Below are 14,842 nucleotides of genomic sequence, written 5' to 3'. Positions count from 1 at the left end.
GTTCCATGTCAGGTCTAAGGGATGCATGGGGCAGGGAAGGGAGGGTACTCACCTCCCCAACCAGCATCTCATACAGCAGCACGCCTAGCCCCCACCAGTCCACCGCCCGCGTGTACGACGTGTCCGTCAGCACCTCGGGTGCCAGGAACTCCGGGGTCCCACAGAACGTGCTGGTCCGATCCCCATAGCCCATCCCTGGGGGTGGCAGAACCACGCAAGGTTATGAGGGGGTTCTAGCTCTAGCCCAGCCTGAAATGGGAGTGGGGGCATTCCAGACAGCCAATCCATCCCAGGGGCTGGGTGGCGGGCAAGTCTATACTGAAGTGGTATCCCCAAAATCTAGTTCCTTGAAGCTCAGCCCCTTCTGGACAGGCTAGGCCCCATCCACCCAAATCCAGCCTTCCGCTACCCCTCACCCTCCTTGCAGAGCCCAAAGTCTGCAATCTTGACGTAGCCCTTGGTGTCCAGGAGCAAATTGTCCAACTTCAGGTCCCTGTGGGGAATTAGGGGATGTAAAAAGGGATGTAGGGAGGCTGGGTCCTGCCTGAAGCCAAAGGATCCCCCAGTGGCACGCGCGAGTGCACACATACACACCTGTAGACAATCTTGTGCTCATGGAGAAACTGCAGCCCCAGCACCACACAGGCCGAATAAAAGCTGCAGAGAGGCTGGTGTGAGGGGGCCAGGCCGCCTGACAAGGGCGCATCACATAAGCCTGGCTCCCCCATCCTCCAAGGCCCCCCAGCCCCTAAACTCCAGGAGGCTGGGGGTAGTGGGGTCTGAGGGTGGACGGGTGGGAAGGGGACTGCAAGGCTCCCAATTCTGAGGAGTCAGGGGTGCTAGGGGTGGAAAGGGGAGCAGGCAGGGGGCCGGGGGGGTGGCGGGACCAGGGCTGGTGTCAGGGGTGCGGAGCAGGGGGCTGGGCAGGGCAGGGGCAGAGCAGTGGGACTGACACGGCACGGGGCTCAGAGAACACGTCGCTGTGGATGTGCAGCATCAGGTCCCCACCGGCCGAGTACTCCATCACGAAGCACACGTGCTCCGGCGTCTGGAAACAGCCGAAGAGGTTCACCAGAAAGGGGTGCCCCACGCTGGTCACAGCTGCCAAGATCCGCTTCTCACACATGAGGCTGGGCGGGCGAGGGCAGGGATTAGAGGCCACAGCTGCCCCCACCCTCACCCTCCAGAGTCCTCCATCAACAGATATTTGTGGAGGGCCTCCATGGGCCAGGCCTGGCTCTGTGTTGGACCTTGCTTTGCTGAGTGACCTTGGGCAAGTTGCTTAACAACTCTGAACCCTGGCAGTCTTGTCTGCTTAAATGAGCACACAGAATCCATCCTTCCTCCTGATAACAGGCCCCTAATGTCCCTTTGGGGAACCACCAGATATGAGCATGAGGCCCAAGCTAATCAGAACACCCCATCTCTCTGGCCAAAGACTGGTTCAGGGATAAGTAATCCAAGCTAATGGGGCTGTATCCCAGGATTTCTGCTGAACTATCAGGAAAGAAGGACTAAAGCTAGTAGGGTGAGCCTGAAGCTGGTGAGGTAGGGGGCATTTCTGCCCCCACAAGGGGACTGCAAACAAAGCCCACTAAAGGGAAAGCAGAACTGAGATGCATCTTCACCTGGATACACTTGGATACAGCCATGCCTGAAGGTAGAGCACTCCTGGACTTTTCTAGTTTAGATCAATAAATTCCTTTATTTGCTTAAGCCTATCTGAGTTGGGTTCTAGATTAATAAAAGGATGTTGGGAAGATTGGGGATAATCTCAGCGCCTCTATCAAGAGCTTACAAGGGGCAGGCACTGTGCAGAGTGCTTTACATGCATCCATCCTCTCATTTAATCCACCCAACAATCCTGCAAGGAAGGCATTATTCTCCCCCTTTAAGACTGGGAGGCTGAGGCTCAGTGGGTGAAATGACTTCCCTGGCATCTCCAAGCACATCAGTGGCAGGGGTGGGATTTGAACCCAGGACCCCTGACCCCAAAGTAGAGGCAGTGTAGCAACACCACTAAGAGCAAATGCTTCAAAGCCTGACTCCTTAGGTTTGAATCCTGGCTCTGCTGCTTACTGGCTTTGTGACCTCTAGAAAATCACACAACCTCTCTGTGCCATGAGCAGAATGGTGACAATAAGAGTATTTACCTTACAGGGTTACTGAATGTAAAGTTACTGAACGTAAAGCACACAGTGGGTGCTTTGTAAGAGTTGGTGTTGGTAAATACTAGCTTAATAAGTGTGAGTCACTGCTATGAATCATTTTCACAGCAGCTCCAAGGAGGGGAACTGTTTTATTTCCCAATTCCCAGAAGAGATGACCAAGGTCTCCAGAGGGCCTGAGTAGGGTCACCCACCTCTCCACCTCATCTCGGGCCACAATGTCCCCTTTCTTCAAAGCCTTGATAGCGAAGAGCTCCCCACTGGGTTGGAATTCGGAAAGCAGCACCTGAAACCACAGCAGGTAGGGGTGGGCTTAGGGCCCAGCCCAGGGAGCTGGAGGTCTGGACTCCCACCCAGCCTCCCACTCCCCAGCCCTGGCCTCACCTTCCCAAAGTGACCCCGGCCCAGCACTGCCAGAAACTTGAAATCCTTGAGGGTCAGGGGCGACTTCCTCAAAGGGCTATGGAGAGAGGATACTGGTGGGGACAAGAACAGCAGTGGGGGCCATGGAGGGAGGCTGGGGGAGGGGCATCACCTGCATAGGGCGGGGCCTGGGGTCTCCTGGGTCTCTGGAGGTGGCTCAGAAGTGGGGGGTGGTTCCTGGATCTGGGAACTCTGCAGCAGGGAGAAGAGGTCAGAGTAAGCAGAGTCAGAGGTGTCCCAAAACCACAGTGACCACCAAGACTCCACACAACCTTCCTCATCACCTTTCTGCCCTCCCCTCTCCCCTACTACCCGCTCACTCGCTCCTCTCCAGCCACACTGTTCCCTTCCTCTTTCCCTGAACACACCAGGCACATTCCCACCTCAGGGCCTTTGCACTGCTGGCCCTTCTGCTTGGAGGGCTCTTTCCCCAGACACTGCACAGCTCCACCCTCAAGTCCTTCAGGCCTCTACTCAGTGTCCCCTTTGCAGGAGGTCAGCTGACCACTGCATTAAAGAACCACCCCCACCCACCCTTTCCCTGCTTTATTTTTCTCCACAGCACATTTCACACTCCAAGTACATTTTATCACTTAACTCCTTATTTCATTTAGCGGTGTTAAGCCTTATGAAACTACTTAATTCTTTACATCACATGCATATATCACTTTGGAAGGAATCAAAATTATTTTTTTAATGGAAAAACTATTTCCTATTGGTCCATCACCCTCCTCTTATAAGAAGGTCCCACAGACACAGTTCTAAATGTGCAGCATGTGCAAACGAGCACACAAGCGGAGGCACGTTTCCCTCCTGCCCCAGCCACCCCCCCTAAGCCCGTCACTGTTAATAATTTCTTGGGTATCTTTCTAGACATATTCTGTAACCATGGAAGCAAAAATGCCAGTAGAAGCTCCATTTCTCTTACACCCACAAATTGACAAGTTTCCAATCTGACATCTCCCAATGGACAATCTCTCTTGGAAATCATTCTACACCAGCACATGGAGGCTGCCTCCTTTTTAACAGCTGCCTACTATTCCATTCTGTAATATTTGACACCAGCTCTCAAGCTTGTTTCCACTCTTCTGCCCACACAAAGCTGCTGCAGTGAACAGCCTGGACACACAGTTTTCTGCACGTGCATGAATATCCAGAATAACTGCCCAGAAGTGGAATTTCTGGGTCAAGAAATGTTCATTTGTAACGCAATCAGTTAAAATCAAAAGCCCTCCCAAGGAGATACAGCGATTCACCCACCTCCAACAGTGCCTGTTTTCCCACATCCTCCCCAGCGTTAGGTGTTGTTATACTTTTGGATTTTTTGCCAATCTGATAAGTATCTCGTTCATTTGAATCTCATGAAGACATATCATTAATTTTTTTTTAAATGAGATATATAATACCTGGAAACCCCAGTGGCATAGTGCTTAAGTGCTACCACTGCTAATCAAAGGGTCAGCAGTTCGAATCCACCAGGTGCTCCTTGGAAACTCTATGGGGCAGTTCTACTCTGCCCTATAGGGTCGCTATGAGTAGGAATTGACTCGATGGCACTGGGTTTGGGTTTTTTTTTTTTTATATAATACCTTGGGTGAGCTGTGCAAAGGGACAAGCTCTGACATATGTGTTTACCATGTGACCATCCCCTAGAGTGGGGTCGGCAAATTCTATCCCACAGGCCAAATTCACCCCGCCACCTGTTTTTGTGTGGTCTTTGAACTAAGAATGGTTTTTACCTTTTTAAATGGTTAGAAAACAAACAACAACAACAAATAACATAAAGGAAGAACAATATTTCATGACAGAAAAATTACATGAAATCCGAACCTCAGTGTCCATCAACATTTTGGAGTCTCTGGGTGGTACAAATGGTTAACATGCTTGGCTGCTAACCAAAAGGATGGAGGTTTGAGTCTATCCAGAGGCACCTGGGATGAAAGGCCTGGCTATCTACTTCCCAAAATATCAGCCATCGAAAACCCTATGGAGTTCTACTTGAACAGACATGGGGTTGCCACGAGTCAGGATCAACTAGACAGCAACTGGTGATAAATGTTTAACTGGAACCCAGCCTCGTCCATTTGGTTATGTGTCTGTGGCTGCTTTTGTGTTACCCGAGCAGAGTTGAATTGTTATGACAGAGACCGTCTGGCCCACAGAGCCAAAAATATTGACTATCTGGCCTTTTACGGAAAACGTCTGCTGACCTGTGACCTAGATCAAGATGCAGAACATTCCATCACCCTAGCAGGCTCCCTTGTGCCCCCTCCCTGTCAATATCCCCACCAAGAGGTAACCACTATCTTGACTTCTATCATCGACACTGTGTTTTAAACATGCTTGTTTGGCAGTGCACTGAGGCACAGAGAGGTCAAACTGCTTGCCGTGGGTCATCCAGCTAGGAAGTGGCAGAGCAGGGCTGGGAACCCAGGCAGCCTGGCTCCCGAGCTGAGCTATTGGGCCCATGTTCTGCCAGAGACGTGCTGTGTGACCTGCGGAACTTCCTAGAGATTTCTGAGCCTTGAGTTAGAAGAAGGCCTGGAGCAGGACCATCCAGCCCCAGCTGCTGCCCTAGCGGGGAGGAGGGGGACACTCACCAGGCTTGATGGGCTGGAAGGAGGCTCCAACGGGCTCTTCTGGGGTGAGCTGTCTGAGTTGGTCCCAAGGTTCAGCTTCTCCACAGAGATGTCACTGCTGCAGAGGGAGGGGCAGCATGTCTTGGACCCAGTAACCTGGGAAGCAACGAGGGGCAGCCAGGACCCCAGGGCCCTCCCTCTTACCCCATGGACCGGGCCTCGGGCCCTGGTGAAGCCCCTGGGCTGAAGGTCCCTGTGGTCGTGCCATTGGGGATGAACCTCCGAAGCAGCCGCACCCACGTAGCGACATCAATGTTCATCTGCCTGGCACGCTGAAATGTCTTCCCTGGGGGGATGGGGCAGGCGTCACCCTCCGTGACACTGCCCAGAAGCCCAGGCCTTACTCATCCTGGCCCACCCCCTCACCCTGCTGCTTGGAGAAGATTTTCTTCTGCCTTCGGAGCCGGGGGATCCTCTCAATGACAGGGTTCCGGAAGGTGACCTGGGGAGAGGGGGAAGAGTAAGGACTCCTTGCCTACAACTGAGCAGTTCAAGGAGGAAGCCTTAGGAGGACAGATGTGTGCACCCAATGTTTGGGGGGTTCAGATTACTGTGGGATCATATCCAATCCCATAGTGCCATGGGATGTTATTAAGGAGTCATAAAACCAATCCACTGTCCAGCGAGCAACCGCTTAAGGTGCCATCTTGGAAAGGCAAGAAGTAGGCAACCAGAGAGGGGTCTGATCCATTAAGATGGACATCCAAATCCTACAAACAGGTCCTACAATATGTAGTGCAGTGATTCTCCAAGTGTGGCCCCCAACCAGCAGCATCAGCATCACTATGACCTGGGAACACATTAAAAATGCATATTCTCGGCCCCCACCTCGACCTACTGATCAGAAACACAGGAGGAGGATGTGATTGGGGGTCCTGGAGGTCTGTTCCAACTAGTCCTCCAGGTGATGCTGATGCGCACCCACATTTGGGAACCACTGTTCTAATTTAATTCTCCCAACTCAAACATATCTTCTACAAGGTGCTAACATTACAGAACTGCAGTCGGTATTCAATATAGTCTCCACTAGCCATGTGTGACTATTTAAAGAATTATATTAAGTAAAATTATAGCTTCAGTGTTCCCCAGTTACACTAACCACACTTCAATTAGCTGGCGGCTACTGTATTAGACAGCACAGTTATAGAACCTTCCCATCAACAACAGAACCCATCTATTGCAGGCTCCTCCGTAACAGAATTGTTGTTCTATTGGATGGCACTTTGATAGAGGCGTGAGAATAAAAGAGAATCCTGCACGTAAACCTCACAGGCTAGCAGGAATCCTTCAGAATTTGTCCCCTAGGTCACCCACCTCCATCCCCCACTTGGTTTTAGATCGCTTTCCCAATGGAAGAACAATTTCACCGCCCCGCCCTCTGAAGTTAGACTTTCTCTGTGCTCCTTCCTTTCAGCGGTCCTCAATTATTGGATCATGTAAGAATTTTTGCACAGGGATAGGGCTAAAGGAAGACATGTAAAATGGAGCATACATGTATGTTAGGAGCAAATTTTATGAATTTTCTAGAATTATTTTAGCTAAATGAGGGCACCAGTTTCTTGCCTTCTCTGTGCCTGTTTCCTCCTATGTCAAATGTAACCAGTAACAGTCCCTGTTTCATTGGGTTGTTGTGAGAATTAGTAAGTTCATGTGTGTAAGGCACTTAGAACAGGGCCTGGCTCATGCTGTAAAGGGTCGGCTGATAATGTTATTACTAATAATTTTATTATTATTCTAAATAGTATTATTTAGATCAGGGGTCTTCAACCAGGGGACATTTAGCAATGGCTGAAGACCTTTTTTTGGTTGTTACAACTGGGGAGGGAGGGATGCTACTGGCATTTAGTGGATGGAGAACATGGATGCTGCTAAATACCCTACAACGCAGAGGACGGCTCCCGCCAAAGAGAAGGAGAAGCCCAAAATGTCTATAGCACCACGGTGGGGAACTTTCGATTCAGACCTTAACCCCAAAGCCACTGCAGGAAGAATACCTCTCTACTTGACTGCAGTTCTGGTAGCAATCTCCATGACATAATACCTGTTTTTTCTTTGTTGCTGTTTGTTTCTTCTGGCTTGTTAAAATTTTTGTCTTTTTTTAAATAGTCTGCCTCAGGACAAAATCAATCGCAGCTGAAATCATATCATTGATGTGACAGATTATATGTAGTTTTCTATCAAAGTGCAGAGACCAAATGAAAAAAATATCTTTCCCTTCTAGAAAATTGAGGGCAGGAAGGGAGGAAGCATTTTCTCAGGAGTTGGGGCTGTCCCTTGGCTACTAGGCAGCCCTGGGATTCCATGTGTCTTGGGGGTCAGGGGTCAGGGCTATACCTCAGCCAGTAGGCAGCCCTGAGGTTCCATCTCCAGCTGCACCTCATGCCTCTCGTTGTCCAAGAAATCCTCCAGCTTCAGGAATTTGAGGGCACACAGGCCTCGCTGGTCCCGCCAGAACACAGCTAGCTCCAGTTCCCGTGCCTTGAGGGAGAGGAAAAGGGCTGTCACTTGGGGCACCTGAGGCTCAGAACCCCTCCTCCTAAAATCCCTGTCATCCCTCAACTCGGCTCACCCTCTCCAGCTCCAGGGTGAAGCTCTGGTCCCAGGCGTTGGGGCCACATGGCTTCCAGGATGTCTGCCCCACCACTGTGTTATCAAGCTTGAGAACAGTGCTGACCTCACCTGGAGAGGACATCAAGAAATGCTGGGGGAAGGGTCTCTTGTGCCTCGTTAGAGAGGTTATCCCCTACGCCCCTGATAACACTCTGCTATGGTATCTTGTCAAAACTTTATAGTTTTGCCTCTGACATTAAAGCCTTTAATCCATTTCCAATTGATTTTTGTGTGTGGTGTGAGGTAGGGATCGGAATTAATTTTTATTTAATATGGAAGTCCCAGCAATATGCTTCTAAGTATTTACCCTAGAAAAACGCATGCAAGTGTACAGTAGGAGACACATGTATACATAACGTTTACATAATAACCTCAAACTAAAAACATCTCACTGTCCATTAACAGGAGAATTAAGATATGAATAGTTATACAGTCTTGTTAGGGCTGGACTATGAAATTGCTGGTATTTAACTATTTTTTAAAAATATCTAGCAATTTGACATGGCTCCATCTAATACAGCAGACAATTAAACAGCAATAACAATGAATGAACAATAGCTTCATACAACAATATGGGTGAGTTTCCCAAATGACATAGAATGAAAGAAACCAGCACTATGAAAAACATTCTGTATGACTCCACTTATATCAAGTTTAAACACAAGGCAAAGTTAAACTATAGTGTTTTGAGAAGCATACAGTGGAGCTAAAACTATAAAGAAAAGCAAGGGATCACCTAGAGCACAATAAATTGGAAAAAAAAAAAAAAAGCAAGGGAATGAGAATCATAAAGGAGGAGATTGGCTACTTCTAGGACAGAACTGAGTGAGCATGAGGGGCTTCTGAGGATCTGGCGATCTTCTATTTCTTGTCATTCTTTCTTTTTACACACATTTTTTGTATGCATGCATTAGTTTTTAAAGTGTTACAAATGAGGGGTATCCCAGGACCCCAACCTCCACACCTCAACCCTCAAGGCCCTGTGATGCTCCACTCACTGGTGTTTTCAGCTTCTGCTTTGAGGCTGCTCCGGCCACTAAGACTCCCGCTTCGGCTGTAAAGTCCTCGGGCTGGGCGGCTTAGGAAGGGGGTGCGGCTGTCAGAGGCCCCAGGTCCCCCTCCTGAGGGTGATGGGCTCCAGGGGATGGTCTCTGGGAGGTCCCGGCAGCCCAACACACGCACCTCCAGTGTCCCTGTGGAAGGGGCAGACTTAGTGGGGGCTACATCTGGGGCAGGCTGAGGGGCACGCACAGCTGTGCCTGGATGCCAGAAATACAGAACAAGAGACCTGGTGACTGAGACTGTGGTGGGCCAGGCTAGGGGAGGAGGGGTGCTTGATGCTGGGATTTAGGGACAGAGGAGGTTCAGGGCAGAGGCCGGGGGTCCTGGCAAGGTGTAGCAGTGTAGAACTGGGGCAGGCCATTGAACTGGTCATGGGTGACTAAGTGAAATCACAACAGACCCAAATTTTTAAAAATTGGGTGAACCAGAACAGTAACTGGAACAGGAAAAATTACAGGTGGAAGCCCTGGAATGGGAGACTCAGAAGAGACATAGTGAGCCCTTTCAGGAGCCTGAAGAGGGAGGCTGGATTATCAGCAGGACTATGGAGGCAACATACTTTCAAAGCACTGCAGTCGGCCGCCATCTTTGAGCTGGGCAACACTGTTTCCCACTATGCCAGTCAAAAGATTTGGTTGCTATGCAATGCCCATGCTGTCCTTGTTTTCTAAGAGGGAAATTATGTTTCTAGCAGTGTTTCCACCTGTAATTTTTCCCATTCCAGTTCTTATTCCGGTTCATCCACGTTTTAAAAATTCGGGTCTATTATGACTTCACTTTGTCAGCCATGACTGAATCGGGAAGGACAGATTCAAAGCCCTAAACTGGGAGAGTCCAGGGTGAGATTGGGTGGACTGATCTGGGGGTGGGGGGTCTAGGGTGGAGCTGGTCGGAGGGGTGGGGGCTATGGGGATCTAAGGAAGGTGAGACTGGCTGGTCTGGAGGCTCAGGTGCGGTGTGTGGGGAGGAAATTCCAGGGTGTGTGTGGCCTGGAGAAATGGGGTCTAGGGCTAGAGGGCTGGGGTGAATGGTGAAGAGGGGAAAGTAGGATGGGAGTCCCATGTTGGGGAGAGTGGTGACCTAGGGCTGTGGATGGTGGGAATCCCAGATGGGAGTGCTGGGGTCTGGAGCTGGGGGTCCTGGACTACCAGGGCCAGGAGTCTCAGGGCTGGGGGAATCGGATGGGTGGTGGGTCCAAAGCTGGGGGGGGTCGAGGCCCACCTGTGAGGGGCGCTGGCTTGCACAGGGTGCTGTAGTGCGTGGCAGGGAACGGCCCAGCCAGGAGGACGCTAAAGGCGGAGGACGTGGCAGCGGCGAGCTCCTCGCGCAGCAGCCGTCCTTTGGGGTGGTCAGCGGGCAGTTCCCCGAGGCGCCGCTCCAGCGCCTCCCGTAGCAGCCCCAGCTTCTGGTTGGACTCGGTTAGCTTCTCTTGGGCCTGCGGCGGGGAGGCTGGGCTGGGGGGGCAGTCGGGCTGGGGGCACTATATGCGGCGCCCCCAAGTACAGACCCAGACCCAGGCCCCGTCCCACAGTGGCTGAGTCTAGTCTTAGGCGCTTTCTCCCTAGAGGCCTGGATCCCAGCCATGTGCTCCTCCAAAAGGAGACCCTTCCCCTCGCTGAGGCCCCTCCCCACGATGGCCTTCTCTACCCCCCCCGCCCCCTGCCCCCCCCCCCGCCCCCCGTCAGGGTCCCTTCCTTTGCAACCACCTGCCAATGGCTTAGGCCTCCGCTCAGGGCTCAGCAGAGGAGAGGTCCCATTCCTTGATGAAGCCACACCCCTTTGCAGAGGTCCCGCCCCTCCCTGAGGCCACGCCCCACCGAGGCCCCCCTAGCTAAGGTCCCCAGGCCCCATCCCCTTTGCTGAGGCCCCACGTCTACCAAGCCACTGTCCCTGCTGAAGCCCCACCCCTCACCTCACTGACTGCCTTGCGGTCTGGGGCCTTGGCGGCGCTAAGGAGGCGCAGCACGTTCTTGGCGCCCTCTGCCACCGCGTGTTCAACTCGGAAATGGTGTCGCAGCTCCTCGATGCGCAGCTCCACGGCCCCCAGGTCTGGACTTCCTGCGAAAATGGGACTGTGAGGCCAGCCTGGGGCCTAGGATCAACTAACTCTGGTCCAGACACATAGCCATTGGCAGGAATAGGCACGTGACACAGACAAATCACCAGTCACCCCCTGCCCCATCCCCTCCACTCCGAGGGAACAAGAACACCGTAACTGCTGTCACACAGACACAGCCTCATCACTCTGTGCAAACAGACACACACCATCATGGGGCAGAGGGACACATTCACAATGACACCAACACCTCTGTGCCTAGGCACAGGGCCAAGAAAAAGGACTCAATAACACTGTGCACAAACCTTCAGGGCTGTAACCTCAGCCCAGGGAGGGTCCTAGCAGCATCATCATCCTGCCATATGGATGAGGCTCCTGGACAGGCAAAGAAATGCCATTACACTGTCACACGGGCAGGGCAGTGTCACTGATACAGGTACAGAGACCCTACGCCACAGGGAAACAGGCTGGCTGTCACACAAAGCGTGAAGTCACAGGGACACAGTCACAGGCCACACAGCACACAGCCACATCACCCACTGGCACAAGCACACACTGTCACACAGATACAGGGAAATCATCACCTATAGGCACAAGGTCACAGTCACACCATGGCTAAGAGTGACTAGGGCAATCTCCCTGTCCTGTGTAATGGCCCAGGCTCACACGGTGGTACTCAGTCATAGGGTCACACACCTGTCACCTACAGGTATGTGGCACTCACCTGGACACTCACAATGCAGAGTCACACGAACCCTGATATTCACAGGCACAGTGTCTTACACAATCACGCTGTCACCCCAGGCCTGCTGTCACATAGCACTCAGGCAATCACAGACTTTTACACTGACAGGGACAGAGCCACACTGTCACCCATGGTTACTATGTCATCAGCGGCACACAAACATGACCATGACACAGTTATGGAGAAGCCCACGTGGATATTCATGTTGTTGTTGTTAGGTGCCACCAAGTTGGTTCAGACTCATAGCCACCCTGTGTACAACGGAATGAAACACTGCCTGGTCCTGTGTCATCCTCACAATTGTTGCTATGTTTGAGCCCACTGTTGCAGTCACTGTGTCAATCCATCTCATTAACAGCCTTCCTCTTTTTTGTTGATCCTCTACTTTACCAAGTACGATGTCTTTCTCAAAGGATTGGTCCCTCCTGATAAACTATCCAAAATACATGAGACGAAGTCCCGTCATCCTCCTTTCTAAGGAGCATTCTGGCTGTACTTCTTCCAAGACAGATTTGTTCATTCTTCTGGCACTGCATTCAATATTCTTCGCCAACACCATAATTCAAAGGTGTCAGTTCTTCAGTCTTCCTTATTCATTGTCCAGCTTTCGCGTGCATATGAGGCAATTGAAAATACCATGGCTTGGGTCAGGGGCACCTCAGTCCTCCAGACAACATCTTTTGCTCTTTGACACTTTAAAGAGGTCTTTTGCAGCACATTTGCCCAATGCAATGCGTCTCTTTATTTCTTGACTGCTGCTTCCATGGGTGTTGACTGTGGATACAAGCAAAACGAAATCCTTGACAACTTCAGTCTCTTCTCCATTTAACATGATGTTGCTTTATTGGTCCAGTTGTGAAAACTTTTCTTTATGTTGAGGTGTAATCTGTACTGAAGACTGTGGTCTTTGATCTGTAAGTGCTTCAAGTCCTCTTCACTTTCAGCAAGCAAGGTTGTGTCATATGCATATTGAAGGTTGTTAGTGAGTCTTCCTCCAATCCTGGTGCCACCACATTCTTCTTCATCTAGTCCAGTTTCTCAGATTATTTGCTCAGCATACAGACTGGATAAGTATGGTGAAGGGATGCAACCCTGGCACACACCTTTCCTCATTTTAAACCACGCAGTATCCCCTTGTTCTGTTCAAATGACTGTTTCTTGGTCTATGTACAGATTACTCATACGCACAATTAAGTGTTCTGGCATTCCTGTTCTTTGCAAAGTTACCCACAATTTGTTATGATCCACATAGTCAAATGCCTCTGCATAGTCAATAAAACACAGGTTGAGGTGTATTTTCTGCTTTCAACCAAGGTCCATCTGACATCAGCAATGATATTCCTTGTTCCATGTCCTCTTCTGAATCTGGCTTGAATTTCTAGCAGTTCCCTGTTGATGTACTGCTGTAACCATTTTTTAATTATCTTCAGCAAAATTTTACTTGTATGAATATTAATGATATCGTTCTATAATTCCCACATTCCGTTGGATCACCTTTCCTTAGAATGGGCACAAATATGGAACTCTTCAAGTCTGTTGGCCAGGTAGCTGTCTTCCAAATTTCTTAGCATAGACAAGTGAGCACTTCCAACTCTGCATCTGTTTGTCAAAACATCTCCACTGGTGTTCTGTCAATTCCTGAAGCCCTGTTTTTCGCCAATGCCTTCAGCATAGGTTGGGCTTCTTCCTCAATACCATCAGTTCTTAATCATATGCTGCCTCCTGAAACGGCTGAACGTTAACCAACTCTTTTTGGTTTAGTGACCTTGCGTATTCCTTCCATATTCTTTTCATGCTTCCTGCGTCATTCAATTTTTTGCCCACAGGATTCTTCAACATTGCAAGTTGATACTTGAATTTTTTCTTCAGTTCTTTCAGCTTGACAAATGCCGAGGATGTTTTTCCCTTTTGGTTTTCTAACTCCAGGTCTTTGCTCATTTCATTATAATACTTTACTTTGTCTTCTTGAGACGCCCTTTGAAATCTTCTGTTCAGCTCTTTTACTTCCTCATTTTTTCGTTTTGCTTTAGCTACCCTACATTCAAAAGCAAGTTTCAGTCTCTTCCCACATCCATTTTGGTTCTTTTCTTTCTTTCCTGTCTTTTCAATGACCTTTTGCTTTCTTCATGTATGATGTCCTTGATGTCATTCCACAACTCATCTGGTCTTCAGTCATTAGTATTCAATGTGTCACATCTATTCTTGAGATGGTCGGTAAACTCGGGTGGGATATACTCAAGGCTGTACTCTGGCTCTCGTGGACTTGTTTTAATTTTCTTCAGCTTCAACTTGAACTTGCATATGAGCAATTGATGGTCTGTCCCACAGTTGGCCCCGGCCTTGTTCTGATTGTTGATATCGGGCTTCTTTATTGCTTCTTTCCACAGATGTAGTTGATTTGATTCCTGTGTATTCCATCTGGTGAGATCCATGTGTATGCTTACCATTTATGATGCTTGAAAAAGGTATTTCCAAAGAATAGGTCGTTAGTCTTGCCAAATTCTATCATGCAATCTCTCACGTAGTTTCTATCACTAAGGCCATCATTTTCCAACTACTGATCCTTCTTCTTTGTTTCCAACTTGCACGTTCCAGTCACCAATATTTATCAATGTACCTTGATTGAATGTTTAATTAATTTCACACTGCAGAAGATGGTAAAAATCTTCAATTTCTTAATCTTTGGCGTTAGCAGTTAGTGCATAAATTTGAATAATTGTCATATTAACTGGTCTTCTTGTAGGCATATGGATATTATTCTATCACTGACAGCGTTGTACTCTAGGACAGATCTTGAAATGGTCTTTTTTGATGATGAATGTGACATCATTCTGCTTCAATTTGTCATTCCCAGACCACTGAGTTGTCTGATTCAAATGGCCAATACCAGTCTATTTCAGCTCACTAATGCCTAGAATACTGATCTTCATGCATTCCATTTCATTTTTTACAACTTCTAATTTTCCTAATTCACACTCCATATATTCCATGTTCTAATTACTAATGGATGTTTGCAGCTATTTCTTCTCATTTTCAGTTGTGCCAAATCAGCAAATGAAGGTCCTGAAAGCTTTACCCCATCCATGTCCTTAAAGTCAACTCTACTTTGAGGAGGCAACTTTTCCCTAGTGGTATTTTG

General features: G+C 49.3%; 1 protein-coding gene across 2 annotated transcripts in view; it reads right to left on the bottom strand.

Moving 5' to 3' along the window:
* The window catches only part of PKN1 (protein kinase N1), a 30,363-nt gene that overhangs the window by 1,271 nt on the left and 14,250 nt on the right, over positions 1 to 14,842 (bottom strand). For both annotated transcript variants that reach the window (XM_064280815.1, XM_064280814.1), the window contains exons 5-19: positions 10,815 to 10,960; positions 10,124 to 10,337; positions 8,839 to 9,033; positions 7,800 to 7,909; positions 7,565 to 7,708; positions 5,597 to 5,672; positions 5,375 to 5,516; positions 5,192 to 5,288; positions 2,704 to 2,783; positions 2,553 to 2,628; positions 2,363 to 2,454; positions 954 to 1,130; positions 595 to 657; positions 417 to 493; positions 53 to 195 (exon numbers count right to left, since the gene is read on the bottom strand). In XM_064280815.1, the coding sequence (XP_064136885.1) occupies positions 53 to 195; positions 417 to 493; positions 595 to 657; positions 954 to 1,130; positions 2,363 to 2,454; positions 2,553 to 2,628; positions 2,704 to 2,783; positions 5,192 to 5,288; positions 5,375 to 5,516; positions 5,597 to 5,672; positions 7,565 to 7,708; positions 7,800 to 7,909; positions 8,839 to 9,033; positions 10,124 to 10,337; positions 10,815 to 10,960 (1,832 nt within the window). The remainder of the gene's footprint in view (positions 1 to 52; positions 196 to 416; positions 494 to 594; positions 658 to 953; positions 1,131 to 2,362; positions 2,455 to 2,552; positions 2,629 to 2,703; positions 2,784 to 5,191; positions 5,289 to 5,374; positions 5,517 to 5,596; positions 5,673 to 7,564; positions 7,709 to 7,799; positions 7,910 to 8,838; positions 9,034 to 10,123; positions 10,338 to 10,814; positions 10,961 to 14,842) is intronic.

Source organism: Loxodonta africana, chromosome 3 (genome assembly GCF_030014295.1).
Source record: "Loxodonta africana isolate mLoxAfr1 chromosome 3, mLoxAfr1.hap2, whole genome shotgun sequence".
NCBI lineage: Eukaryota > Metazoa > Chordata > Mammalia > Proboscidea > Elephantidae > Loxodonta > Loxodonta africana.
The sequence above is the reverse complement of the archived record's forward strand: the minus strand, read 5'-3'. Positions and strand labels throughout refer to the sequence as shown.